General features: G+C 43.6%; 2 protein-coding genes across 2 annotated transcripts in view; one reads left to right on the forward strand and one right to left on the reverse strand.

Moving 5' to 3' along the window:
• LOC115801393 (transcription factor IIIB 90 kDa subunit-like) overlaps positions 1–27059 on the forward strand; it is a 123913-nt gene that overhangs the window by 16557 nt on the left and 80297 nt on the right. The window contains 4 exon segments of the mRNA XM_030759184.1: positions 5713–5886; positions 11446–11477; positions 15659–15731; positions 24169–24318. Coding sequence (XP_030615044.1) covers positions 5713–5886; positions 11446–11477; positions 15659–15731; positions 24169–24318 — 429 coding nt within the window.
• On the reverse strand, positions 16937–21365 carry LOC115801394 (BTB/POZ domain-containing protein 6-B-like). Its single transcript, XM_030759185.1, is given in 5 exon segments — positions 16937–18604; positions 19210–19328; positions 19576–19666; positions 20357–20699; positions 20702–21365. Coding segments are annotated over 5 exon segments (1644 nt in total). The 5' UTR covers positions 20760–21365; the 3' UTR covers positions 16937–17571.

Here is a 27059-nt window from a genome sequence, read left to right on the forward strand (position 1 = left end):
TCCCCTTCAGTCCAGTCCTTGTACGTGACATGTTTTGTTAAGCTGCTTAACACTTGTATCTTTAGGCACGTTGTTACTGGCAGCCTATGACATGCACATAATTTGTTCCATTTCTTTAGTTAAATCTAGGAAAAATGCCAGCGATAAGCATAAAACAATGTTTTTGCACCAACGACGTGGTTCCCAAAGAGCTATTAGCTGTCGCAGCGTGGTGTGCAGTGTGTCCTTTAAGCAAAATGAGGAAACTGGACAAGTGGAGGACAAAAGAAATGGCAAAAAAAAAAAAATATACGGTTTCTGGCTGCATTTTGGCAAGTGGTGCTGGGGATCATGTCAAAATTGATGGACTTATGAACACAGAAAAGTATCATCAGGTTTTGATCCACCATGCAATACTATCTGCATAGCATCTGACTGGCATCAGGTTCATTTTTTCAACATGACAACGATCCCAAACACACCTCCACTGCAGCATTTGTGTGTTCTCCCCAAGTTTAAAAAGATGTGCTTAACTGGTGATTGTAAATTTGCCGTAGGTATGAAAGTTGCCCGTTTTGTCGCTGTGATTGATTGATGACCTGCTCAGTTGCGTGTCGCATCTCACTGAGACAGCTGGATATGCTGGAACCCAGAGTAGTTGAGAAAGCTAACTTACAGTGGTAACAGTTTGATAGCTATGAAGTGCTGATCACGTATAGCTATTGTATTATTATTATTATTGTAAGTTGACCCCAGCTGTGCCTCTGGGTGAGGTGGAAATGAGGGAGGAGAGAGCAGGGGTGTAGGAGGATACATAATCAGAAAGAGATGGTGAAAATATACATATACAAATGTTAAATGGTCATCAATAGTTTTAAAAGAGCTATTTGTGATCTTTAAATTAAAAGTATTTTATGTTGCTGTAGCTCAGGAGGTAGAGCAGGTCACCTACTGATCGGAAGGTCGGCGGTTCGATCCCTGGCTGCCCTAGGCTGCATGCCGAATTATCTTTGGGCAAGATACTGAACCCCAAGTTGCTCTCAGATGCAAGCGTTGGAGTGTGAATGTTAGATAATAAAAAAACACTTAGCTTAGTTAATCATGGAAGTGCTTGTATGAATGGGTGTGAATGGGGTAAACGTGTTGTATAAGCGCTTTGAGTGTTCAGACAGTAGAAAAGCACTATATAAGAACTAGTCCATTTACCGTTTAACAGAGATATCCAGCTCGGCCACTGTATTCAAGATGGCTGTTTCCACAGACCGGCGCCCGCTCCTGTGTATTTTATTTTTTTAGGCCACGGCAGCTTTTGTTGACAGTGTAGGGACAGGAAATGGGGGGGGGGAAGACACAGGGGAAGACACGCGGGCAGATCGGCAACAGGCAATGAATGTATATTTATTTATTTAACCTCAAAAAATGCTGTTGAGCAAACATATCTGGTCTGTCTACAGTCTACTGTTTCCTTTAATTAGAAACAAGAAATGGAAGGGAAAAAAAAGAATAACCATAATAACTGGAAAAGCCGTTTTCCCTGTTTTGGCTGTCTGTCCGCTAATTGCTTACTGTGGGGTTAATCAGCTGTTTCTGCATGTGAGCACAGTTAACTGTGACTCCGTGCTCTCGGGTTGGTATAACCTTTCCCCTCATGCTGGAACAGAGACTCCTCTGTGCTTGCACAGATGTGGAGAGCAGCTTCCTACATGTGTTCGTCTATTCTGTGGCCATCAGCATCATAATGAGTGGATGGCGCTGCGTTGATGTAGTAAAATACTTCCGCCCACCCTGCCTGTCACAGCCGCTGGATTTAACAGTTTACCTGCTTGAAAACTTCCTTTGCTCTGACAGTAACATTAGACAGTTCTGCCCACGCAGTAAAGTAGCTGCTGCTTCATTTGATTATGTGGACTAACAAATTTAGTTACCAAAATTTCATTTTTTTTCATTTACAGATAGCAGTTGACCTTCATATATGTAGATGGGTTTAGTTTTTCTCTTCCATAACGCTTGTGTGTAATGAAATGAAATGAATGTCTCAGTGTGGGGTCTAACTGGAGCTATTGCAGCTACATGTTAGCATCTTAATCCAGGGGCTCACACAGAGACAAACATACTGCATTTATTGCACATGCATTGACAGAGGATTAGTCAAATAATAGGAGAAGACATGTAGCCCAGGATTATGCCTTCTACTGGATTTACTGAGGGCACAGCAATCAATTTTGTGCATAAAATTCTCTGCCTCTGAACCCACATGTACAGAGTTTTATTAGAACTGCTGATGAGGGAGATTAAGACCACAAAACACCCATCCAGACGTGGTTTAGGCTGATGATGATGATGCGAGTGTGTGTGTGTGTGTATATGTCTGACAAGCTGATGTTGACATCAGTGTGATGAGACACGATGAGCTAAGTCTCTCACATTCCCAGACACCCCACTCAGTTTAGTAGGTTACACACATCTGGTTGTGTGTATGAGAACGTTTGACATATGGAGCTTATCTGAGGTCACGAACTCACACGAGCGCACCGCAGCTCAACAGTACTGTAATTATAAACGATTTGTCTGGAGTCTCCACCTGTGGTTACACCTGAACTGGTCCGTGCAGTGCGTTGTGGAAACCTTTTTGCGTGCGTCTGTGATTTGCGTGTAAAGACGTAGTTATGCAGGGTCTTGTGTCCACGTGTACATGTGCACACGTGTGTGTATAATGAAATTCTTCTGCCTCTCTGCAGGTGTGTGTGCCCTGACATGCTTGTAGATGTTGTTGTTGTGCATACAGTGATGCTTGTGTAATTTCCACAGTACTGATGAAGCAAAATGCTACCCAGGATGTTTACCATTGTTGTGAACACGAGCTGCTGTTTTACCGTCTAATAGGTCGTTTAGTCTAAAGGGGGTATTTGACTGTAACGCTGCGTGCAAGTGCTTTTTCATCTCCTTTAATACATCCATGGTGTGTAAGCTAACCACTAGCTAGTTACTGCTCTTTATCTCCTATAGTTATGTATTATGTCACTTTATTTACGAACAGGACCTCTGGGGTGTCAAATGGTGACTGGGGATGTCAGCAGTGGATCCTTTGGGTCCTGTGGGAGATGGGGTAAGGCCTCAATGGATCAGGCTTCTTCTGGTGGATCCTGTGGGTCCATTATAAGCTTGGAATCTGGGGATTTTGGAGAATAAATCAACTGCTTGGTCTCTCTCTTTTTTTTTTCTTTTTTTTTTTTCTTAATGTGTTTATTGTGCTCTTCATTAGTAGTTTTTTTTCAGGGCTGGGGGAGTACACTGCCCTCAAGAATTATTACTGACATGCTTCTGCTTGGTTTTATCATAAAGTATAGATCAATTAGCTAATGTGATGTCATCCATTGATTTGCAAAATCCCATTATGAATCCTCGAGCTGAGCATTTTTGTTGTTCCCATCATGTTGTTTTGATACTAGATGACCATAAAACTCTTCTCTGGAAGGCCTTTGGCTCATCCATGTGGGCAGGTGCAAATTTCAGTCCAGTTTGAAGGTGTCAATTTTGGAGCAGGGGTTTCTTTCTTGGTCGACACCCTTTTAGTCCATGGTGATGGTATAATTTGTTTCACTGTGGGCAGTGATGCTGGTGGGTCCAGCAGTTTCCAGCTTATGGCAGGCTTGAGCCTTGGTGGTTCCTGGGTTTTCCTGAACATCCTATCCAATTTCCTCTCACGTGAGGCTGACAGTTTTGGTCTTTTTCCAGATCTTGGCAAATTGGTGACACATCAGAATAACTTGAACTTAAACTATTTTGCCAAAAGTATTCACTCACCCATCCAAATCATTGAATTCAGGTGTTCCAATCACTTCCATGGCCACAGGTGTATAAACCAATCACCTAGGCATGCAGACTGCGTCTACAAACATTAGTGAAAGAATGGGTCGCTCTCAGGAGCTCAGTGAATTCCAGCGTGGTACTGTGATAGGATGATACCTGTGCAACAAGTCCAGTCATGAAATTTCCTCACTACTAAATATTCCACAGTCAGCTTTTAGTGGTATTATAACAAAATGGAAGCGACTGGGAATGACAGCAACTCAGCCATGAAGTAGTAGGCCACATGAAATCACAGAGGGGGGTCAGCGGATGCTGAGGTGCATAGTGTACATAGGTCACTACAGACCTCCAAACTTCATGTGGCCTGCAGATTAGCTCAAGAACAGTGAGTAGAGAGCTTCATGAATGGGTTTCCATGGCCGAGCATCTGCATCCAAGCCTAACATCACCAAGCACAGTGCAAAGCATCAGACGCAGTGGTGTAAAGCACGTCACCACTGGACTCTAGAGCAGTGCAGACGTGTTCTCTGGAGTGATGAATCACACTTCTCCATCTGGTAATCTGATGGATGAGTCTGAGTTTAGAGGCTGCCAGGAGAACAGTACTTGTCTGACTGCATTGTGCCAAGTGTAAAGTTTGGTGGAGGGGGGATTATGGAGTGGGGTTGTTTTTCATCACCTTTGGGATGAATTAGAGCAGAGACTGTGAGCCAGGCCTTCTCGTCCAACATCAGTGTCTGACCTCACAAATGTGCTCCTGGAAGAATGGTCAAAATTCCCATAAACACTCCTAAACCTTGTGGAAAGCCTTCCCAGAAAAGTTGAAGCTGTTATAGCTGCAAAAGCTTCAACACCACTTAAAAGATTTAAATGAGTGTATATAATATATTTGAGCCTGTATGTATAATTCTGACCCTTTGTGGGTTAGACAAAGTAAAAAAATAAAAATTTCAAACTGGTGCACCACTTCTTGTTTTTTTTTTTTTTGTTTTTTTTTTGAAGTCATTAAAGATGTACGGTGTGCAATCATTCCACTCTGGGGAAAAGAACAGTTTAAAGAAATCATTAAAAGCCTAAAATTACAATGACAGTCATGTCCAAGGTGAGTGTATGTAAATTTCTGACAACTACTAAACGTCCATGTTTTTATACCATCTGTGCCAGAGTAGAGTTTAACTTTGATTAACAGTGAAGGAACCATTGATGTACATATGACAGAGTGGTAAATACATTAGATATACACATAAATTTATCAGGAAATTATTTATTTAGGTCGCATAAATTAGAGCCAGGGAATATTTTCCTATTGTTTTCTATACAACTTGAAGTTTAATTGCGACCGCAGTGGCCATTAAGAAGAACGGAAAGTTTGGGCACTTCAGTTGTCTTTACTTTTTAGACCTGGGAGCTACGTCCATCTTTTAAACTGTCCACGGGTTTATTGTTTTGGCTGATTGGTGAACTTGGTTGTATTTGATTGCTTGAGTCTATCACTGCATTTTGTATGATGCCCTCAATTGTAATGGCTTTATGAATCTTTTCTGAAGATGCCATTATGCAAGCATAATAAATTAAAAAGAGTGCAAGTATGGAGTTCATGTTTCCCCGTGGGTATGAGTTGCTTCTTAAAACATATCTACAGAAAAAAAACAAACTCCCCACATGTCCATCTCTCACTATAATTTCAACAAAATCTTTGGATATTCATAGATGATACATAATGAGTCATCTTACACTCCTGTCACTTAAAAAATCTTTGAGAAGTCAAAGTCATTTTTCAATCTCAGATGAACCTTAAACCCAGCACACAACATTTTTCTTCTTCCCTGTATTGTCTCTTGTGGCTCGCAGAATACTTGTACTTTTTTTTTGTGTTCCTTTGAATTGATGTCTCTCTGTGTGTGTGTGTGTGTGTGTGTCCAGCAAAGCAGCACATCAACACTGTGGGGCACCAGCTGCAGCTGAACCAGCACCATTTGGACACAGCTTTCAACTTTTACAAGATGGCGCTCGTCAAGCACCTGACCCGTGGCCGCAAGGCCTCCCACGTCATCGCCGCCTGCATCTACATGGTCTGCAGAACCGAGGGAACGCCACGTATCCTTTCTGTTCCCTTCTGTCCTTTGCGGAAGACGAGTAAATGGAGTTGTAGCCACAACGTTTTAGCCGTTAACGATACACACAGTGTGTTGGCATCAAAAACACAGAATGCAGGCAAGCTGTGTACTGAGATCCTTGGCTGATTTTTCTGCTTTTGCTTACTGAACCTGAAAATGAAGATTGAGCCATACTTCACTGTCCCTTGGGGAAATTTGTCTCTGGCTCGGAGCTATTACTGCACACAGCCTTAATTGCTAAACAAGCAGCACATCGCAGCGTCCTACATCCCACTAATATTCTCAACTATTAATGCATTACAGTTCACAAAGACTAGATTAATTTCAAATTAATTAATTCAAAACTAATTAATGAAAGTCTGTCCTCAGATAGCGATCCCTAATGCAGTTGGCAAAACGATTGTTCTAGGTGGATAATTTCTGAGTTGAGTGCAAACAAAGGTTTTAAATTAATTATGTAGCTCTGGGATGTCAAACTTAGTTTCATTAAGAGCCACACAGGGATATGAGAATAATATCAATTGACATGCTTTAATTTAATCAAAAACAGCATGTCCAAAATGCACCTATTGGTTCACATGAAGCTCCCAACAGGTCAGCAAAGCTGCTTAGCCATTGCTTTGTTTGCTGAAGCAAAATAATTAGCCTTGATGGCTCCATTATTTTTGAGAAGAAACACAAAAAACATACATTTCTCTCTGGTTGCACGCTGCTTCTCTTAGCACAGTGACTGTTTGTTCTCTGTCCGTTGGTGACATATTTCTGCTGGTGGTTTCAAGATGAAAACACAAATAATTTATTTCTCGTAAACAACGATTGTCTCATGGCAAACGGATAAGTGGGGCTCTCTCATGACAGAAAAACTACTCTCATACCTCATGCTGTCTACCTTCAACATCAGCTTTGTGCCTTTGCGTGCCCTAGCTGACTTTTAAGGTTGCAGGTGATGGAGGTGCGCCTGTCGGATGTGGCTCGGAGAGCCCGAGTTGGAAAGTTGCTTTTATTGTCTGAAGCCGAGCAGTCTTTGTAGAATGGAGTGAAAGAACGCAGACTGGTGTGACCCATAGAGCCAAAATTGAGACGTTAACAGGAAATGCATCAGGTTGAATTTAACTTTAATTATAATTGAGAGCATGCCGTCGTAGAGTCGGCGAGTCAGCCGTCTGATGGTGCGTGTTGGTTTAAATGAATGTGATGAAAAGTCATCTCTGAGGGGACGCCTGATCAAAGAAGTTCCTCCATAACCGAGCTGCTTTCCCTGCATACACGAGGGACCTCTTTTCTTGCGATCGCGCTCTTGCTGCAGCAGCCGAGCAGATGTTCAGTATTAGCTGAGACAAAGTTGCGAGTTAAATTTGCAAAGGCGCTTTTTAAACCGATGCAGGGCGGCACATCAAAGTCAGCAGGTTACTTTTGATGTGAGCCAGCGGAGGCCGGGCCGCCTGTCACTGCCTTCCTAAATGTTTCATACTGCGCTAACGGCGGCTTATTGAAGTCGAGAGTGATGTGTCATCATCGGGATAATGGGACTTTTAGGTTCATCCTTTTTTCATGAGCACAGCAGCTTTTTTTTTTTTTTGTGCTCAGTGTGCCGTTGTGGGTTTACTCCTGACTCACTTCACCTCCGAGGATGATTGTGTTATGTAACTGCTGCACAGGACGGCCGGGATAGGTTTGCCTAATGAAAAGAGGCGAGCAGGGTGTAATGCCTTCCTGCTGCATTGTTTGTGGGGCTATTGTGTGTGTGTGTGTGTGTGTGTGTACGTGTGTTGGCGCAGGCCTGTCTGTTTGTGCATGTTTTGAAGAGTGTCACCGGGGTAAAAATAGCTCTGCTCACTTCCTTTTCCACAGCTGGGTGATTCTGTAATGCTGTCACAGGGGAGGATGAGGACAAAGACGGAAGGAGAAGGAGAGCGGAGTGTAAAGGGAAACATCCATCTAACCTGGGGTTTAATTTACGAGGAGCAGCCGGACTGCGAGTCCATTTTTAGACTTCTCACCGATCGTTCATGTGAACTTTTTTCTTTCTATTTGTCTTTCCGACCTTCCTTCAACATATTCCTTCTGTTTTCAGTTTTCCTGCTCTCTTGTAATTGAGTCGTTTCTAATAAACCTCATGTTCTTCTTCTTTGCCTTCTTTTTCTCCTTCACCTTCCACATTGGATCACCTGCCTCGATCTCACCCTATCCCTAACATCCTCTTATGTCACATCAATAATCTTTCTCTCACTACATTCATGAACCTTCTGTTTTCCTCTTTTCCTCCTGCCCGAAAGCTCCATTTCCATCTTTTATCCAATATATTAACTATCCCTCTATGATGTCACTGAAAAGGGATATTCCTAATAGGGTGATCGGATAGAGGAAAGTTCTTTTAAGGGACTGTGGCCTTAAATACAAAATAGTTAAAATAGCTTGTTTCAGACAGAGGACAAACTGAAGGCCTGCATGAAGGACTAGTATAAAATAAATGAGAAGCTGCTCCAGTCGAGCCCAAGAATAAAAATCTGGGGCTGGATCACCTTGGAAGATTATTAAAAATAAGTCTTATTTTAAGATAAGATATACTTTACTAATCCCAAAAGGTAGGAAATCCCTGCTTCCACACATCAAAGTAATAGTAAGATTGATCCATCCATCTGCTTATATAATTCAGGGTCATAGCTGCCAAAGGGCGAGAAGCGGGGTATACCCTGGAAAGGTCATCAGTCTGAGGCAGACAACCATTCACACTTACATTCACACCTGTGGGCAATTTAGAATCAGCAGGTAACCTAACCCCACTAACTGCATGTCTTTGGACTGTGGGAGGAAGCAGGAGCACCTGGAGAGAACCCACATGGAGAACATGTGTAAACTCCACACACAAAGATGGCGGATTCGAACCTGGGACCTTCTTGAACAGTGCTAACCACATACGGCCGTGCTGCGCCTATAATGACTGATTGAAAAATTAAAGTGAAGAAGTGATGGGAGAAACACCCTTCCACCATGCTATGAGTGGTGATGTTGTATAGTTTGCCCACCAGAGGGCGCTGTGCAACTGAGAACGCCACAAACGTAATGACCAATGGATCAGCAGAGTCCCGAAGTTGTGGATGAGAAATCCACAACTCGGATAAAATGCTACATTAAAAAAAATAGATTTATTACAGTAAATTAAATGAAGGGCAATGGCACAATAAACTGTGGTCAGAGACAGACGATGATGTGCTCTGGCTTGTAAACAATAACCTGCAGGAACCAGTATGACTAGCAGGCTAACAACAGCAGTGCACGAAATTATATGAAATTATACCGAATTTTATTTAACATTTACCGTCATTAGCTTCTGTCACCATCCTCACACTCACTGCGGCTGAACAGTATCTCTTCTTACATGTCCACGGACCTCTGAGTGTGTCCTTCTGAGAGTGGCCACACACAGAAAGTAGGGCAATTACTGTGCAGCCTTAGCCGCCTCCTGGCTGCATCACAGCGCCTCTCTGATCTCGCTCCAGAAACTTTGTGTCTTTTGCCTCTTTCAAGGCGATCTGTCCTCAAAACTGCTCATGCTGTTATTTTTGGAAATGGTATGATGTGTGTCTACAAAGAAAGCGTCACCTAGTTTGATATATATTCTTTTTTTTTTTTTGTTAGACAATTATGGTTAAAGATACACAAATGATCTGTCATTTCCATAAAGGGTCTGCTGCTGAACCTATTTTGTGCACCCTGTTAGATTCTTTTGGTTTTGCTGGGCATCCAGTTTCAGAAACCATGAGCATTAATCTGTTGCTCCTTCACTCTCTTGGTGGTTCAGGCTTTCAGCAGGTTTCTGTAGCTGACGTTTGCTCCCATTTAGCCACAGGGGCAATAAAGGGGTCCAGCACTGAGGTTCCTGCATCCCTGATCCTCCTGTTGCACCACATAAGATAAAAGTATTTTTTTCCCACTTTAAGGAGCCAGATGTGTTAAAGGACCTGCTGCTGTTTATTTTCCTGAATAATGGAGTCATCTGCAATTTCCAGACGGCATGTGCTGGGATTATCTTTTGTCCATTGCATCTGCACTGCTGCTAATTCCATTGTGCAGCCTTTTTCAGAGGAGCCCCGCTAATCCACGCCGGCAGCCTGGAGACAGGCGCACCTGTCGCCACAGAGGCCAGTTCGTTCAAGCTGGCCAGGCGCCGGGAGGATGGGCTGTCCAGAACCTGATCAGACGTCTGAGTGTCTTTTTGTCAGGTCCATTGTTATACATAGGAGAGTTGTCTGGTTAAAAGGGACGCTTGGGTCTCATTAGATTTGCTTTCACAGATTTTATTTTGGGTCAGGGTTACACTGGTGCCCTGTAAGCATGTGCAAAGTCATTCAATTTGGAAATCTGCCTGTTAAGTTTCTTCAAAAAAAAAAGTCGTCTCTGGAACTGTCTTAATATTTATATGTATCCTGTATAGTACAGTGCAATAGTCACGAGTCACCCCTTCATTTCTTTAGATTTTCCTGTAATTTCTTTAATTTCTTCAGGCTTCTTGAAGGACATTCAAAGCTCTTCTTTGGATGTTTCTGCCTTTTGTTCTATTCTCTGTCAGGATGATCCCACACTGCTTCAGTAATGTTGAGGTCCGGGGAGGCTGATCCATGACTGATGGTGTTCCGCTGTGTGTTTTTCTATCCAGGTATGCCTTTACTGCATTGGCAGTGTGTTTGGGATCATTGTCATACTGAAAAGTGAAGCTGTTACCGATCAGATGCTTTCCAGATGGTGTTACAAGGTGGATCAAAATCTGGCTGTGCTTTTTTGTGATCACGATTCCATCAAACCACCGTGTGTTACAGATGGCTGCAGGACGCTCACTCTCCTGACCTGCTCTGTGTGTGTCGATGACGATTTGAACCAAAGATTTCAAATCTGGATTCATCACTCCATCAGATCTGCTGTTGCTGACTTTCAGTCCAGTTCTTGTGTAATTGTAATTGGCTTCCTGACAGCCACCTTTCCACTAAGATCATTTCTGATGAGGCTTTGGCAAACAGCTGAGGCGTGTGATGCATCTCTCAGGTCCTGTGTCAGGTCTTTGCTGGATTGCTTAAGGACATGATGCTGCTCATCTGCTGTAAATAGTTACATTTTTTAGGGCTGCCACTGCTTCCTTTGTCCCCACGTATCCAGTTTCCTCAAAATTTTCACGACATGCTGCACACAAGTTTTTCTCTAACAGCTCTTTGAGAATCACCTTGTTGGTGTTAAAAAAAATGCTACTGCCTGCCAAACTATGTTATCTTTGGCTTTTTTACTGATTCAACAAACCATAAGTCAGGACAGTTTACTGCAGCAGAACTGCCTCCATAGCATCAAATGTTTTGCTCGCCCTGAAAAAGCAAATAAACACAAACTAAGTGTCCTTCCAGTTTTTTTTTTTGTTTCATTGACAAAATCCAGCTGTATCTGAAAGGATTTAATGTTTTATTGAACTTTTCTGTTTTATGTGTTTCTGTCCTCTGTCGTCAGTTTCTTCTGTTTGACTGTTTAGTTTATTTCCCTTGACCTGCTCTTTCAGACATGCTCTTGGATCTCAGTGACATTCTGCAGGTACGTTTTCACATCTGTCTGAATTATCTGTGAATTCTTTGGTCTGTACAACAGAAAAAGTGAAAAATGTCCACCTTGACACAAATGAAAGTAGTGAATCAGTTATTAAAATTAATTCATTATTGCAACTCTGATTTAAAACCCAGTTTTTGACTTTCCACCATATTGGCAGTGAAGCACAGTTCGACTATCATAATGAAACGATGTGTCCAGACTTTAATGAAGATGTTGTCTTTCTCACTTTTGATGTATCTTGTGGCCCGACCCTGTTACAGCCACTTAAACACTCTGCCTCGCACCACATCTCCCATAATGCACGTCTGCCTAGCTGCTTCTGCATTCAGACTTTCACCCATGCAGTTAAACCTTGCGTGTCTGTGTGTGTGTGTATAAATTTAGAAACCCCTCCATTTGTCTGCGTGTTTAATGGCAGGCGATTGAGTCAGGAGCGTGGTGTTGGTCAGGATGGGACATTTCTCAGAGTCACAGCTGGTCGGGCTTTTATTTTTATGCACCCAGCTGTCCTGGAGGAGCCGGCCGCCACCCCCACCCCCACCCCCGCCACGCACACCCTGGCATTTGGGGGTTGGGGATGGATTTGTAGTGGATTTTATTTGGGTGGGGTTATTAATGCTGAGATGTGGCTTCTGCTGCTGTGGCTGTGGGGTGGTTAGACTCTACCAATCACTTTTTATGGCTCCACACCCAGGCCACTTGGTCTTCCCAGCATTGTTTGGATGAATGGCCAGCTTTGTCTGCCTCAGCCTGTTTCCACAAAGCTGCTTAAATGGAGGGCTTCTATTGATGAGGGCTGGATCAATACCAGCTGCCTCTGCATCCAGCTGACGTTGTGGAAGTTTAGCATGTTAGCCATTATTTGAGTGGCTCAGATGTTTCTTCCACATGAGATGCGTATCTTTGCACACAAGCAGGGTTTTGTGCAACAGGTGCATTGGGTGGTGACCACGAAGGGAGTCTTGCACATTATTTAGATGCTGTGTCAGGGGTGGGGGGGGTCACCACACCAGAAATTTGCTAGTTGGTAGTAACTTTGAAATCGAACCATTCCTGATATCAGCAAATCAATAACAAATGTATTTTAATCTAAAAATTCTACTGCTCTGGGACGTTGTTTGCTGCTCTGACTCTGATCATTGGTTTTCAGAATTTAGGGATCATGTCCAGCACAAAGTATCAGCTGTTGTCCTTTAGTCAGGCCACAGGGACTGAAGCTGCTCCTTTTAGTACTTTTAGGCTGCTGTGTGTTGGCAGCAGCAGCAGACAAAGGTTAGCTCTGTTCATTCTCATATTTAAGCTGCTAAACTTTCATTAAATGCCATGAACATTTCAGTCTTTAACAGTTTGGCAGTATTGAACAAACTCATCGTTTCCATTGTTTGCAGTGTAAAGACACGCAGACCTGCTGACAGCAGCTGTATGCCTTTATAGTTTCCAGCTTTATGAAGGAGTTGTTTATGCTCAGGCTTGTCAGTGGAGCTGCCTTCAGTCACACAAACCACAGCAGGAGTTCTTTAATTGAAAGCTTTTCCCCTCTAAAGCCTCAATCAGTGGCCACCTGTTGAACTGTGACCTATCAGGTAACCACGCAGCAGTTTTGATTGTAGGGTCTTGTGAGCTGACTCGACTAAACGCTTTGATGGAGAGGAGATTATACTCGCCAGGTTCTCAGATTCAACCACCGCAGACACTTTAAAGTCTCAATATATTTGCAGTTCTGACACTTGTTTTTAGGACACGTGCATCATGTAGAGTTTTCAAAATTTTCCAGTGTTTTCTTTCTTAAACAGGTAACAGTGTGGGTCTCATTTCCTATCATATAGTGCAGTGTGTACACATTAGCAAAAATAATTGTGCTTTTAGCCACCTCGAGAGACTTCTGATTAATTAAGTTTTAATAAAGTGGAAAATCCAGCAAGCAAGTTTAATTAGGCAAAAACAAACTGAGTCAAGCTGAAAGTGAGTGCCTGCAGTATCTGTAGCAAATCTCCATGGCACAGGAACGCAGGTCTGAAAACTCTGATGTGTACTGCAGATGTTTTGGGTCACCATTTACCATTTTTGCTCAAAATGTGACCTTGGGTTATGTTTTTAGTAATAGTGTTTCCAGATCTCTGAAGCTGTTCGTTTAGTGAGTACGATGTTATTACATACATGAATACTGTAGGAACCTACACAAATGGGTCCCAACCCCTTAATTTAAACTTGCAGTCTTTTGCCGCTCGTGAGCAGATCCCTAGAAGGAATAATAGCAGCATATCATCATCATCATCCTCTAAAGTTTGCAAACAGCTGCTTATTTGGAGGTTGTTGGTATCCAGCACACAAATAGTTTGTGCCCAGCTGATAAATGCCTCCTTTGGCTCCTCATTTATCTGTAAATTGAGGTTTTAATGATGGCGATCAGCCCTGCTGTCAGTCACACACAGTAGTTTGACTTTTTTAAACTTTACAAGTGACTGCACTTGTTCCACTTCCTCCTGCTCCACTATTTCTGCTTTCATGTATAAATTCCTCGCTGGAATCAACTTCCCAGAATAGCAAAGCAGCATCTGTGTCCCTGCCCGACTCCGGAGGGGGCCTGGAGCAACAGCCCGTCTGTCTGTTCCTACCCCCCACATTTGGAGTCTCCCGGTGTTTTAGGGAGAGTTTGGTCTGAAGGAATGACAGAGATCTGACCCGAGTTCACGACCTGATCCTCCAGCTTTCACTACCGCCGCTTTCACATTTCAGCCTGAGCAAAATTTAATTGGAGGCTGCAGTGGCATTAATTTGCGAAGGAGATGATAGATGTGCAGCCTCGTGGCTTTGTTATTCAACAGTATCCATCATCAGATCCTTTCAGATAAAAGTGGGTGGTGGGTGGGGGCAGATTTTAGTGCGGAGCCTTCTGGAGGTGTTGTGGGGTAAAATACAATGAAACATCTGTGATGGGAGGTTCCTGTGAGATAACCCTGATGACACGCGTCATTCCTCCAATGAACCAGGTTTCTAGTTTGCTGCTCAGCCTAGTTTAAACTGCACAAGGGACTTCTCATCAGATCCTGTTCCAGAAAGTTTGAAATGGAAACATCCCCAATTTATCAAGTTTACTGCCTGAAGTGTTGTTTTCAAGTTTTTCATCATGATATAAATATGAAAGTTTAAGATCTGAAACTTTCTCCAGCACATTTTTTTTTTTTCCAGTCCAATTGAATCTGCAGGTCTCAGTGAATCGACAGTAGTAGTTCAGTTTACTTATTCAGTCATTTCTATACGTTTACAGTTTGAGCAAAACTGACAGTAACAGCTTACTGGTTACTTTAAGCTTCTATAAACTGAAATGAGGTTTGCTGTGATGACAGGAAATGACTGCTTGGACTTTGTGGTGTTAAAGGGGCTCCTCCACTACTAAAAAATATTTGTATATACACTCTTTTAGTACAGCATTGTATGTTTGTGTTCACCTATTCATGCATGCTTCCTGAGCTGCAGAGAATTTGCAGGAAAAAAAAAAAAAAAGGTCTGGGTGTACATGCCACTTCTACCCAAGACTTTCAAAGTGGTACAAATGAGGCAGCCTTTCAAATACCATTAAAATTGGCATCCCAAAGATGCTCAGTTTACTGTCATTTAAAAAAAAGGCAAACTGTAAATGTTTGCATTTAAAAAGCTGGAGACTGAAACATGTTATCAGTGGTTGCCAACTGATTTACAAAGGATAAAAAGTAACACAATGCAAGATAATTGACATATAAATGCAGGTAATTGCTGTAGATTTTTGGTTCTTCACAGACTTTGGTCATTCTTGATCTCGGGTTACAGTCTCAAAAACACAAATGTGGCCACAGTGATTGCAGCCGCAAATATTTTGATTAGAAATGAATCTACAGAGCAGTTCAAGAGCCCCTTCAAAATCACGCACATTGAAGCGAAATGTTCTGCAACCTCCAGGTCAATTATGTAACCAGAACACTTGTCCTGCCGGTGATGCAACGGCCTCGTTTCATATCCTGATAGTCTGCTTAATCGCACTCTACTGTAATTCTGTAAGTGGCTTTGAATGGATTTAATGGCTCCTGGAGTCATTAGGTACACTTTTCCTGGCAGCACAAGGTGGTTTACCTCTGCTGAATAACAAACTTTACTCATCATCATCGCTCTAACTTTGCTCTCATCCACAGGTGAACGTCTACGTCTTGGGAAAAACTTTTCTTGTTCTGGCCAAAGAACTTTGCATCAATGCTCCTGCTATAGGTATTTGACCTCAACTTTACTACTGCTACTGCTCTATTTACTACTCTGAATTATGTTTTAAAAATGTCAGGTGTGACATACATTTCACTTGACCTTTCAGTGTCTGTAGACAAATGATTATATCAACCCTGCATCTACAGATTATTTTAACTTGATAGCTTTGAGTGGACCACCGAAAATGTTGACAAATGAGTTTCCCAGAGCTCCAGGTTCTGCTAACAATCTAAAACTCAAAGAATTTTAGTGGAGATTTCAATGGAAAACCCTTTGGAGAGAAGGGGAGGTGTGCAGCCATCCAGGAGGGGCTCAGAGTAGAGCTGCTACTCCTCCACGTAGAAAGGAGCCAGTTGAGGTGGTTTCGGGCATCTGACTAGGATGCCTCTTGGGTGAGGTGTTCCGGGCATGTGCTACCAGGAGGAGGTCCCAGGGTAGACTGAGGATATGCTGGAGAGATTATATCTCTCAGCTAGCCTGGGAATTCCTCGGCATTCCCCCAGAGAAGCTGGAGGTGGCGGGCGGGGAAAGGGGGGTCTGGGTTTCTCTGCTTAGGCTGCTGCCCTTGCGACCCGGCCCCGGATAAGCGGAAGAAAATGGATGGGAAAAAAAGAATCTGGAACTGGAGGATGTCTGCTGTGCTTTCTGGATAAATTTAAGTCCCCTCCAATTAATAGCTGTACGCCATCTATCCACAGAAAGGCCATATACACTCACTGATCACTTCATTAGGTACACTTGTTCAGCTTCTCAGTAACTGAAATGTCTAATTAGCCAATCACATGGCAGCAACTCATTGGATTTAGGCAATTAGGGTTCACAGAGAATGGTTAAAAACATCTTGGTGATGTTGAGAGAGTGGCCAGAGTGCTTTGACAGAAATGAATGTGTCCCCACTTCTAGTGCCTAAAACTTCTTGTGCAGTACTGTACATTTAGCTTAAATACACTGTGCAGTTTATTTAGGAGGAAACGAACAAAGGAAACATGATGGGGCCTCCACTTTGGACTGCACCCTGTGAATTTCCAACAGGAAATCCTCACTTAAAGAAATACACCCTTACTGGCCCCTCAAAGCTGTGCCTGACAGACCCTTTTTTTTTTTTTTACTCCATCCTAGTGAGGTAGAAACCCAATGTGCTGTTCCCACTGTTGTTACCAGAGGGCGCTGCTGCCCCTCAGATTCCCCCACTCCCTCACCCGGACACCATAAGATGTGACATCTGTGGCTTTATCACATTATAACCTTTATATTTCATCAGGTGTATAAGCATTCTTGTACAGAACACATTTGCTTGTTTAACAGCATCAAGCTGTTAGCAGATAAATTGTATTTTACAAAAGACACGACGTTTCTGAGGCTGTACTCTGAAGTGCAAAACAACTCTGCTTTTGACAAGATTTCTACTTTTTTTTTTTCTTCTTTTTTTTTGCATTAGAATCAAACACTACATAAAGTTTGCTCCTCGTGTGATATTGCTGCCTGGACGATAGTAACAATATTGTATATAGACTTGCAATTACACAGTTTGAAGCAGTCCCTACTTGTTCCAGTTATGGAGCTCAGCTTGATTACTTAACCACAGGTCACTGTATTAATGTTGTTCCTACAGCAGCCGCAGCCCTTAAACACAAGCGTCTGAGCGAATAACGTTAAATCAGCATTTAAATAAAAAAATAACATTAAATTAAATAAGATAAAACAGCTCCTTCGCTTTCAAAATAGTCTCTTAAAGAACTAACCAGGCCATTTAGTGTGACATTACTCAAGTGTCTTTGATGCTACATTACTTTGAAGGTTGGGAGCTGATGGCAGACCTAGCTTCCCATCAGCAGTCCAGGGCAGCTTATGCGTAGAACACAAGCTCGGGGATCTGTCCTCCCTGTACTCCAGTCCCATTGGTGCTGTCAGAGGAGCACTGGAATTGAAACGTGACCTTCCCACACTGCACCTCTGTCATGCCCTCCTGGCCGAAGTAGCTCAGTTCATTCCCGTCCAGGACGGCGCTCACTGTATAGAACGCGTCTTGCTCCACCTGAACAGGATGCTCAAACCGCACCGGAAACGTGCTGCTCGAGCCGTCCGACACAAACTTTGTCAGGTTCTGCGCCAGGATCACTCCCTGTCTCTTAAGCTCGATTTTCACGCTGTACTCAGCTTTGCCGCCACTCGACCCATACAGCCCCAAACCGGCAATAAAGATCCGTTTGTCCACAGCAAACTGGATGCTGTCACACCGACCGCGGTAGCGCCACTGGTTGCTCCGGTAAGCCGAGGATTGGAAGCGGTGGCACCTCTGAGGCGCCAACCCCTTCCTCGGATTCAGAGGGAAGTCCAGTTTGGGCTTTTTAGCCGCAGTGTACCACAGGAACACATTGTGCGTCTCCTCCAGTGTCAGGATATCAGACTGTGCCGCTCCGTTAGCAAACTCGTCCAGGCTCATGGTGGGGATGCGCACCAAGAACAGCGCCTTACCCAGGACCTCTCTTTTGTTGCGAATGGTGGGCCCTAAACCCTGTCTTTTGCATTCTGCCGTGGCCCAGTTCATTACAGCCTCAAACACCACCACTTCCTTGGTGTTGAGGGTCTCCCTCCGCAAGATTATGTCCAGCGTCTGCAGGTCGATCTCACAGAAGCCCTCTGAGCGCAGCGCGAGCTCGGCCTGAGCGTCAATCACCTCCCAGCAGCGCTGCGTCAGCTCAGGCTCCTCGAACAGGCGGCTCTGAGAGAGCAGCACGCAGGCGTTCTTGGCCTCTAGGCTTGTCTCCAGGAAGGTGACGCAGGCCTTGGCCAGTGCAGGGACAATGTACTTTTTGGCAGCGTACAGGGTGGCCAGCACCGTGTCAGCCTCCAGGTCAATCTCATCACTGTATAAGTACCTGGGAGAAGGAAAAGAGCCTTAAATGTACAGAAATCACACTGACTGACAGATGACAGAGAGATCTATGCTCTCACCATCTTTTTTTTTTTTTTTTTGTTACACTAAATAAGAAAGCACAATGAAGAACACATTGATTGACTTTAGGCTCCTCATTTCTTCTTGTTTCCACTGTATCAAAAGTCTCAAGCAAAAAAAAAAAAGTGGAATTCTTTTTCTTCCCAAAGATTATATAATGACATTATACATAATCCTACCCGTTTTATAGAAAGTCTGCAGAGCAACAATCTGCGCTACTCTTAGCCAATGCTACTGAATGAGCAACAAAGGCATGTTATTTATAACTACTAGTCTGCATAAAGGAAAATCGTCAGGCTAAGGATGAGGAAAAGGGGGAAAAAAAATGTTGCCAGTTGAACAAAGAGCGCTGAGAAAACCAGCAATTACAGAGCACTGTGCTGCTGCCACGGCTCTCTGGCGCTCCCAGCATTTTGGCTTTCGCCTCTGCTTAGCTTTGGATGAGTAATAATATGCTTTGAAGTGACACTGACTGTGCTTGTCATCTCAGCTTCTGGTTGGCTGTGTGAGGGATGGTGAGTGGCTTACTTCAGCAGAATTAGAAAAGCAGCAGGTTCCACATCTGGGATATGGATCTCAGACTCCTCCTCCGCCAGATCGCCGTAAAACATGGCACAGAAGACGGAGCTTCCCACGGCCAGCACATACTGAGAGGGGAGGGTATGAGAGGGAGGAGGAGGAGACGGATGCGTCAGAGAGACATGCAACCAGAGTCACTCTTCTTTGCTGAGTTCAACACTAGAGCAGTTATATTCTCTCGCACCAGTGCAGGCACAGAGGCAATCTCCTTGCCCCACACATTTAAATTTAAAGCTCAAATATCAACTTTACTGAATTCGGCACATCAGCTTCCCGTCTTTCGCTGGCTCAGTTTTTCCGAGAATTGCTCCTTACCTTGTGCGCAGGGACCTTCTGTGATGCCCCCAAGGGCCCAACAATGAAGTGGACGTCAGCCATCAGCTCATTGTTAAACATCAAGGCGTTCCTGAAAACAGAGCAGGTTTCACGAGTAAGCCTCAAGTATTGTATAACATCACGTCCTCCCACACTCCTTTTGCCTAGAGACACTGGTTATTTTCATAGGTTTAGGGAGGATGTAGCTCTGGTAGGAGGGCTGCAAAAAAACCCCCCCCCAGGACTATCCACTTATTGTTTTCTCACTTTATCCTTTAGCCTGTAAAATGTCAGTCCATTGGGATCTATCAGAAGTGCCCAGAGAGCCTAGTAACATTTTTAAATGTCTTGTTTTGACAGATCAACAGTTCAAACTCAAGTGGTGTTTGTTTACTATCATAACAGATGAAGGAAATCAAGATTTGAAAAAGTAGAAACACTTAAAAAAATTATTCGTGTTGATTTAGATAGAAGCTCCAACAGTAAATGTATTTTCTGCAAACTTGAGGGAGTGCAAGTGTTTACTCCAAAGTAAAGGCAAGCAAAATGAGCGTAAGCGATCCTCACTGGTGACCGGAGTCATTTTATTGCACTTTGCTGCTGCTGCTCACCGCTTCCGTGTTAATACAGTCAAAGTGGCTGGAATGTCCTGTCCTTACTTGACAGTGACTCTTTAATACTACGATCCCTCTGACCGGGCTTTGCGCTCATATTCGTGTGATTTGCCCCGGTTTCCCTGTAGATTATGGCAGATAATTAGCCTCAGTGTTTTGGGAGTTACCTCTCTCTGAGTGTCGGGTGGCTGCACTGCCAGCTGGGTGGGTCTATATTGTTGTTGTTGATGTTTTGCTGGGTGGTCGGGGTGGTCGCCGCGCTGCCGCTGGAGCTGGCCTGGCACACCTGCACCTCCTTGGTCTTCTCGGCGTCCGCCACCGTAGTGCCGTTGGCCAGGTTGTTGGTGTTGGTGTTGGCGGGGTATAACTCCGCAGCCATCTTCTTCTCCTTCTGCTGCTGCTTTTTCTTGCTCGACAGGGAAAGAGTCAGGATCTCATAACATACCGGCAGCCTGCCCGGCAGCTTGTTTACCTTCTTGGACTTTTTCAGTGTTTCTGGAAGTAGCAGTAATAAGTCAGACACCTCATGATCCGGCCATGATGGAGCAACCTGCAGTCTGCCGTTGGCATCTGCACAAGCGACCGATCTTTTGTTTTGGTCGCTTTAATACCGGTGAAGTGAGCTGCTGTCGGGCTCGAAACGAACTAAGTAGAGGGGAGGTTGTCGCTGCGGAGAACTGAGTGTTTTTCAGCGTGCAATCCGGTTCCTACAACGCCGCTTTCAAACGGCACCGACAGCGAAGTTTACGCGACAGCATCTAAAATAAATCCTTCCAGGCCCGGTGCCGTCCGTTTCCACATCCGCTCGCAACTTCGACCACAAACGCTTTGACTGCTTTTCCTGGCGGTCAGCTCATCCTTTCCGGGCGCACAAACGTCCACGAAGCGTCGCTTGTTTTCCCTTTTTTTTTTTTTTCTTTTCAGCGAGTGGGTAATCCGGATAGTCGCAGCTGGTAGTCAAGTCCTGCCTATTTTATTCCCACCCCGCCTCTGCGTTAATCCTCACAGATATTTCTCCCTCTTCTTGTTTTTAAATTTTCGAATCGGCTGTCGACCGATGCGAAGCCAGCTATGATGTTCCGCTGCAGCCGGACGCATCCGAGGTAAATAGTGATTTGATTTGTCCGGAGTTTTTAAGCTCCGCTCTGCTTTTTCTGTCCCGTTTTTTTTTTTTTTTGGTCGTGATCTCCTTGAACGCCAGGGCGCGCTGAGGACCAATGACGATCACGCATCGCGCTGACGTCAGGCAGCAGAGGCCCCTCCCTCACTAGCTCCGCAGAGTGGGAGTCACAGGACAGACGCTCTGATGTCTCCTCCTCCTCCTCGGAGCTGCATGGATGGAGTGAAAGACAATAGACACCGGGGCACACCAGTAAATGGCCCCCCCACACGCTGCTCTGTAGAAGGAGGACACCCCCGCCTGCAATTGTGTCTTTGTGGTCACTTTATGTCCTTTTGTGGTTAATAAGTGTGGTGTAAAAGTTGTTTGGTGTCACTGGAGTCACTCTGTTGCAGTCATTGAGTCTTTGTGCTTATTTTGTCAAAAACTCACAAAACAGTTTGCATCCAATTTTTGTGTATTTTGTATCTTTTTGGTCATTAAAAAAAAAAAAAATCTCTTTTATTTTGGTGTTTTGTGTTGGTTTTTTTCCCTCCACAATTCACTTCTTTTTGTTCTGCACTTTTGTAATTTCACTCAAAAATCTTTAAGGTAAACCTGGACTCTAAGCCAAGAATATGCCAAGTTTTTTTTTTGCTATTGGCTTTTTGGGAATCACCTCGTTGGTGCAAAAAAAAAAAAAAAAATTAAAAAATGCAATTTTATGCTGGTCAAACTGACAGTGATAACACTAACCGTGTTATCTTTGACACGGTTCATAGATTCAGTTAAGAATTAGGAACAAATTATGTGTTTTTGTAACGGGTTGCCATTGCTCAAGACCACTTTAAAAAATTTAAAGAAGTCTGGCTCTTTGGAAGCAAAATGCAATGAAATGAGGGGTGGGTCAAGACTTTTGCGCAGAACTTTATCTTATTTTGTGCCACTACAATTTCTGTTGACCCTATAAAGGAGACAAATCATTCTGTAATACGGCAAATCCAGTAGCATTTTGTGGAGAAATTTCTACAGTTTATTGTTTACAGTGTAATAAGTAATAATACATACAGTCATTATTATTAAACACATTATTTACACTGCAGTATATCCTTGTGTAGTGATAAATATGCTGTATTGGTGTACTAACAGCCAGTATAAATGTAAAAGTATTAGCAAGAGTCAGTATATTGTTTTTTGCTCCTTTTCCTACATTGTAAATTTACAAGTAATTTTACTCAGTGTTGCATTTTGGTCATTTCTGAAGTAACTGACCAACCTGCAACATCACGTGTGACCATTTAGCTTCAGTGGAGTCGAACACCAGAAAATGATTTATGAATCTAAAATTTCATTAGTTTTGGGTCGCACTCTGGTGCTGCTGTCTTGTACTACCGTTCATCAATCACACGGAGAGAGATTTATTAGAGAAGAGGAACCTCTGAGACAGTCCTGTGCCCACAGTAACACAAAGCAGAGCAGAATCCATTGCAGTTTTGGGGATTTGCGGGAAGGGTGCAGCTTCCCCACGACTGAATGATAACACTTTAATGCTATTCATGACGACCTGCTCCCACATTGATTGAAAGGAGAAAGTTCGGGGCCCTTCTCTGGGGGTGGTCGAAGTAATTTGGGGGAATGGAGGCGAGGCAGGTTGAGGTAAAGTGGGTACATGAAAAAGGTAAACTGCAGCACTCCATCACAGAATGACTCCTGGGCTGTTTGAGCATCACAGATTGATTATATTCAACACTGAAAGAGGATTCAGGCTGATCTTTTTTTTTTTTTCTTAAACAACCTCTTTTCAGCCTGGTTTTGAGTTTACAGACACCCGAGTAAAAGTTGAAGCAGCGATGGCCAGCTCTGCAGACGTATCATTACATGGTGCAGAGGGGGGAAGGGATCAGCCTGGATCTTATTACCAGCTGGCTCTACCAGCTTTCCACTGGGCTGCTCTTTAAACAGAGCCTCTGACTTCAAAGGTATCTGACTCCACTGTCATGGCCAGCTCACAAAACTCTACTTTTTGTCTGCAGGCTACAATGGGAACTGGATTCCTCCCTCATTTGCGTATTAAACTAGATTTCATAGCATGGTAAAATCATTTTTACAGTAAAAAGCAACTAAAGGCAAACTAGCCACCTGCCAGGCGGTTTCATGGTAAAGGCAGGTGGCCGTGATGTTTTTAAAGAGTATTTTCCATAAAGTTTATGTCATGCAAAACTGTTTAAGTGTGTCAGAGACGGCAGAAGCAGCAGAAAGTTTAAGGAGTGAGTTTGTGATTGGATGATTGCCCATCCAAATCCTTTCGCCAGCTGAGAAAATCTGGATGGAGCCACTGAATGAGAAACAGGCTGTTTCGAGGTGCACTCAAGCTAACTGCTAATCCTCCAGTCCTCCAGTGGAGCTAATTAGCAGCCAACACTCAGAAACTGGTTTTATTGGGATCTCACAGGTGGTAGCAAGTTAAAATCTGGATGGATTTCAGGTCGGATTTTTTTTCCCATTTTGTCTCAAAGAGGAAAAAAGTGTACTTGCTCTGGCTTTTTGGTTTGTTTGCTGCTCACACAAACCACGACCTGTAAACAGGAATCCACGGGGCACACAAGCAGCAGTTTATTGGACAGCGTTCTGGCTGAAGTGCCATCACGAGAGGCTTTTGGCTGAAACGGAATTAAGCTTGAGCGCAGTGGCCTTGTCTTTGCCACAGTTCGTCTTCTCCAATCAATCAACACAGGGTAAATGCTAAATGTGTTATTACAACAACATTTAGCATTTGTAACATGTCGGTTTGTACTGTGACATTGTTGTAGATTTGTCAGTTAATATTTGGCAGGTATTCCCTCTGATTAACTGAAAAATGTTTCCTTTCACCACCATCAGACCCGTGCATGTATATTCCCCGTTTTGCCCAAATGCTGGAATTTGGTGAGAAGAGCCACGAGGTCTCCATGACAGCGTTGCGTCTGGTACAGAGGATGAAGAGGGACTGGATGCACACAGGGCGAAGGCCGTCAGGACTCTGTGGAGCAGGTAAGATGAGGCAGCTCTGGATATCTTCTTTAACTCACAGGAGTGGTGCCGGTGGCAGCCTGAAGCCTCAGAGCAGCAGGACTGAGAAATCTGAGGAAGGAAAGTGATTAATGCTCTTTGCTGGAAAGTCAAGGTGCCCTTAATCAGATGCTTTAACCTCAGACACTCAGAAATCTGTTCGGTGGCTGACACTCTGCAAGTACAAGAGGCTCATTCTCTCTGACAGGGAGTATAATAGAAGTTATAATTTTGCCAAAGTTGCTGCCATGTTTTAATGGTGATTTTATCAGATGAAAGTGGTTCAAGGAAATGAGTTGTAAGCAGAAAAATGGCATTTTCTGAGCTAAGGCACGCTCGTGGATCAGCGTAGATCAATGTAAGAAGTTTTTATAAAGGCTGCAGGCACCTGCAGAGTGCTTGCTCTAACACAACACACTTGGGATTCTATCTGACTGATGTATTTTGATAGAAAACAGTGGTTCAGAAGTTCACACTGCACATGCATACGCTGCTAATTATCCAAGATAAGGATGGGATCTGTTGCACTTAAGCCTTACTACTACCTTTGATGGGTGGAGGCTTACACGCCGTTTATTCCTCTCCACCAGCTAGAGCTGCCTTTGTGGAGTCTGGGTATAAAGTTATCACAACACATTTCCCAGGTTAGGTAACGCGTCTATCAGCACGAGTTGCATTTCACACACATTCATCTCTTCCCAGTAGTTTAAGTGGTTTTGAGCTTTGTGACACCTTACCATCCCACTCCCTCAGCTACACTGAGATTCCTGGTTGCAAAGACAATGCCAGGGTCTCAAGTTTTCAAAGAGAGCTGTAAAACCTGTCTGAAATGATGTTCTGATATCTTGAAATCTTCCCACAGTACCCCTTTTGTTAACATTTTAGAAGGAACCAAATGGATATGTTAATATTAGTGACTGATATTGGCCTGATATGAATATATCTGTACTGGTGCAGAAGTTTTCTGCTGTCCGCATACCTGACACGGATACCTAGAAAGAGTGTATCAGTTTTAAATGAATAAGCTGTGAGGAAGAGTCACTAAGTGAAAGGTAACATCAGGCTAGACTTGTGCTTTACTAATTGATTTAAACAAATTAGTCCTTACAAAGGTAGGCTTTTACTGAATTGGACTTTGTTAGTAAAACAGTCCGTGACTGGGCCGAGATAAATAAACTAACATTTAGGGAATAAAATTGCATTTTTGATTTTTGGTGCTGTTTCATTTCAGCTTAATGTGAGAGTCTTTGCTGTCATTTAAGGCCTAATTTCTCCCTTCCCCGCTCTCACTTTTCCCGTGGGCGCACCTCCTCGCACACGAACAGTGGAGGAGATTTGATACAGGTGACGAAGGATAAGCGGTTATGCTGCAGCAAGTGGACTGAAAACTTCCCAAGAAGTGTGAACTCTAACTGAACATGAGTGAGAGCTAAAGAGAGCGCTGTTGCTGGAGCTCTGTTGCCTCAAGCATAAATAACTTCTTGGTGTAGCAGGAGGGGAAATGCCTCCAAACTACGGAGTTTTTGCTGTTGGCTCACTCCATGCCAGTCTACTTCTCCCCTTAGCAGCTGGTGCACTGTGGCTGACATATGGCACAGTGCACAGAGCAGTGTAGGTCTGTAGTGCATAGATCTGCTCTGGATATCTGATCTAGCTTTTTGAGTCACTATTGGACCAAGATCTGATCCAGATATCAGAACAGTGCACCTGCACTTGTTACATTGCTTGGCAGTTAATAAATTATGAACTCAAAGAATATTAATTGTTAGATACCAAAGGTCCCTTGGTACTTAAATACCAATTAAAATACTTGTTCTTTCCAAGCGTTCTGTATGCATTTGAATTGTCCTTGATAGCAAATATGTAGGTTGATTCGTGGCCATCTTATAATGTGAACATGGTTTATTCACTGGTAGGCACAGGTGCTACCCCCCCTGACATCCACCTGCACCTCTCACAGTTCTTGCAGCCAGTTTTCCTGACGTGTTCAGGCCTTTTAGGATCTGTTGGTCACCTGCCAATGAAACCTGTGGGAAAGCCGATCCTGCCAGCACCTGTCTAAGCTTACTGCAGTGTGTATGTGTGGTTCTGATTTCCCGCCAGCCTACGTCATCCTCTTCATGGAAGTTTGGTGGTGCTGTTTATACTAAGCAGCTGAACTCAAAGCCCTTCTTTCCTCATCGTGTCACGTTGGTGCAAACCTCGGCGCACTCGACTTTGCGCGTTACCTGCCAAGATGTCCTGGAATCGAATCACTGCCTTTCTTTGCTCCCTGCGTGCTTTACTCCCATGGTTTCAGTTTTCATCTTTCTCTGTTACTCTGCTGGATCGTCTTAATAATTAATTGCTTATCATAAATCATTGAGAGGGATACACTCAGATGGAAGAAGGAAAGTTTGCTCCTCTAAATATGATGCAATATCACTGTTGACGATTTTAAAATATGCAGAAAGTTTCTTTGAGGGGAGAGGGATTTTTCAGTTGTACTCTTGGATCACTTGTGATGATTTCCAGGACAAAGGGGTTGTGAATGTAAAGCGGTAAATGATGGTTTGCATTCAGCAAGAAGAAAAGCCTTCACCTCTGAAGTTGCGTGGTTTTAAGGTAATGGCGATGAAATGTTTGAGGAAGTCCTCAGCAGAGCTAAAAGCCACCACTTCGCTCCTAAAGGCTGTTAGAAGTGTGCATGTGGAAGTAGAAGCGCACATCTATCTTTTAACAGG

This window comes from Archocentrus centrarchus, chromosome 22 (genome assembly GCF_007364275.1).
Source record: "Archocentrus centrarchus isolate MPI-CPG fArcCen1 chromosome 22, fArcCen1, whole genome shotgun sequence".
NCBI classification, from domain to species: Eukaryota; Metazoa; Chordata; class Actinopteri; order Cichliformes; family Cichlidae; genus Archocentrus; species Archocentrus centrarchus.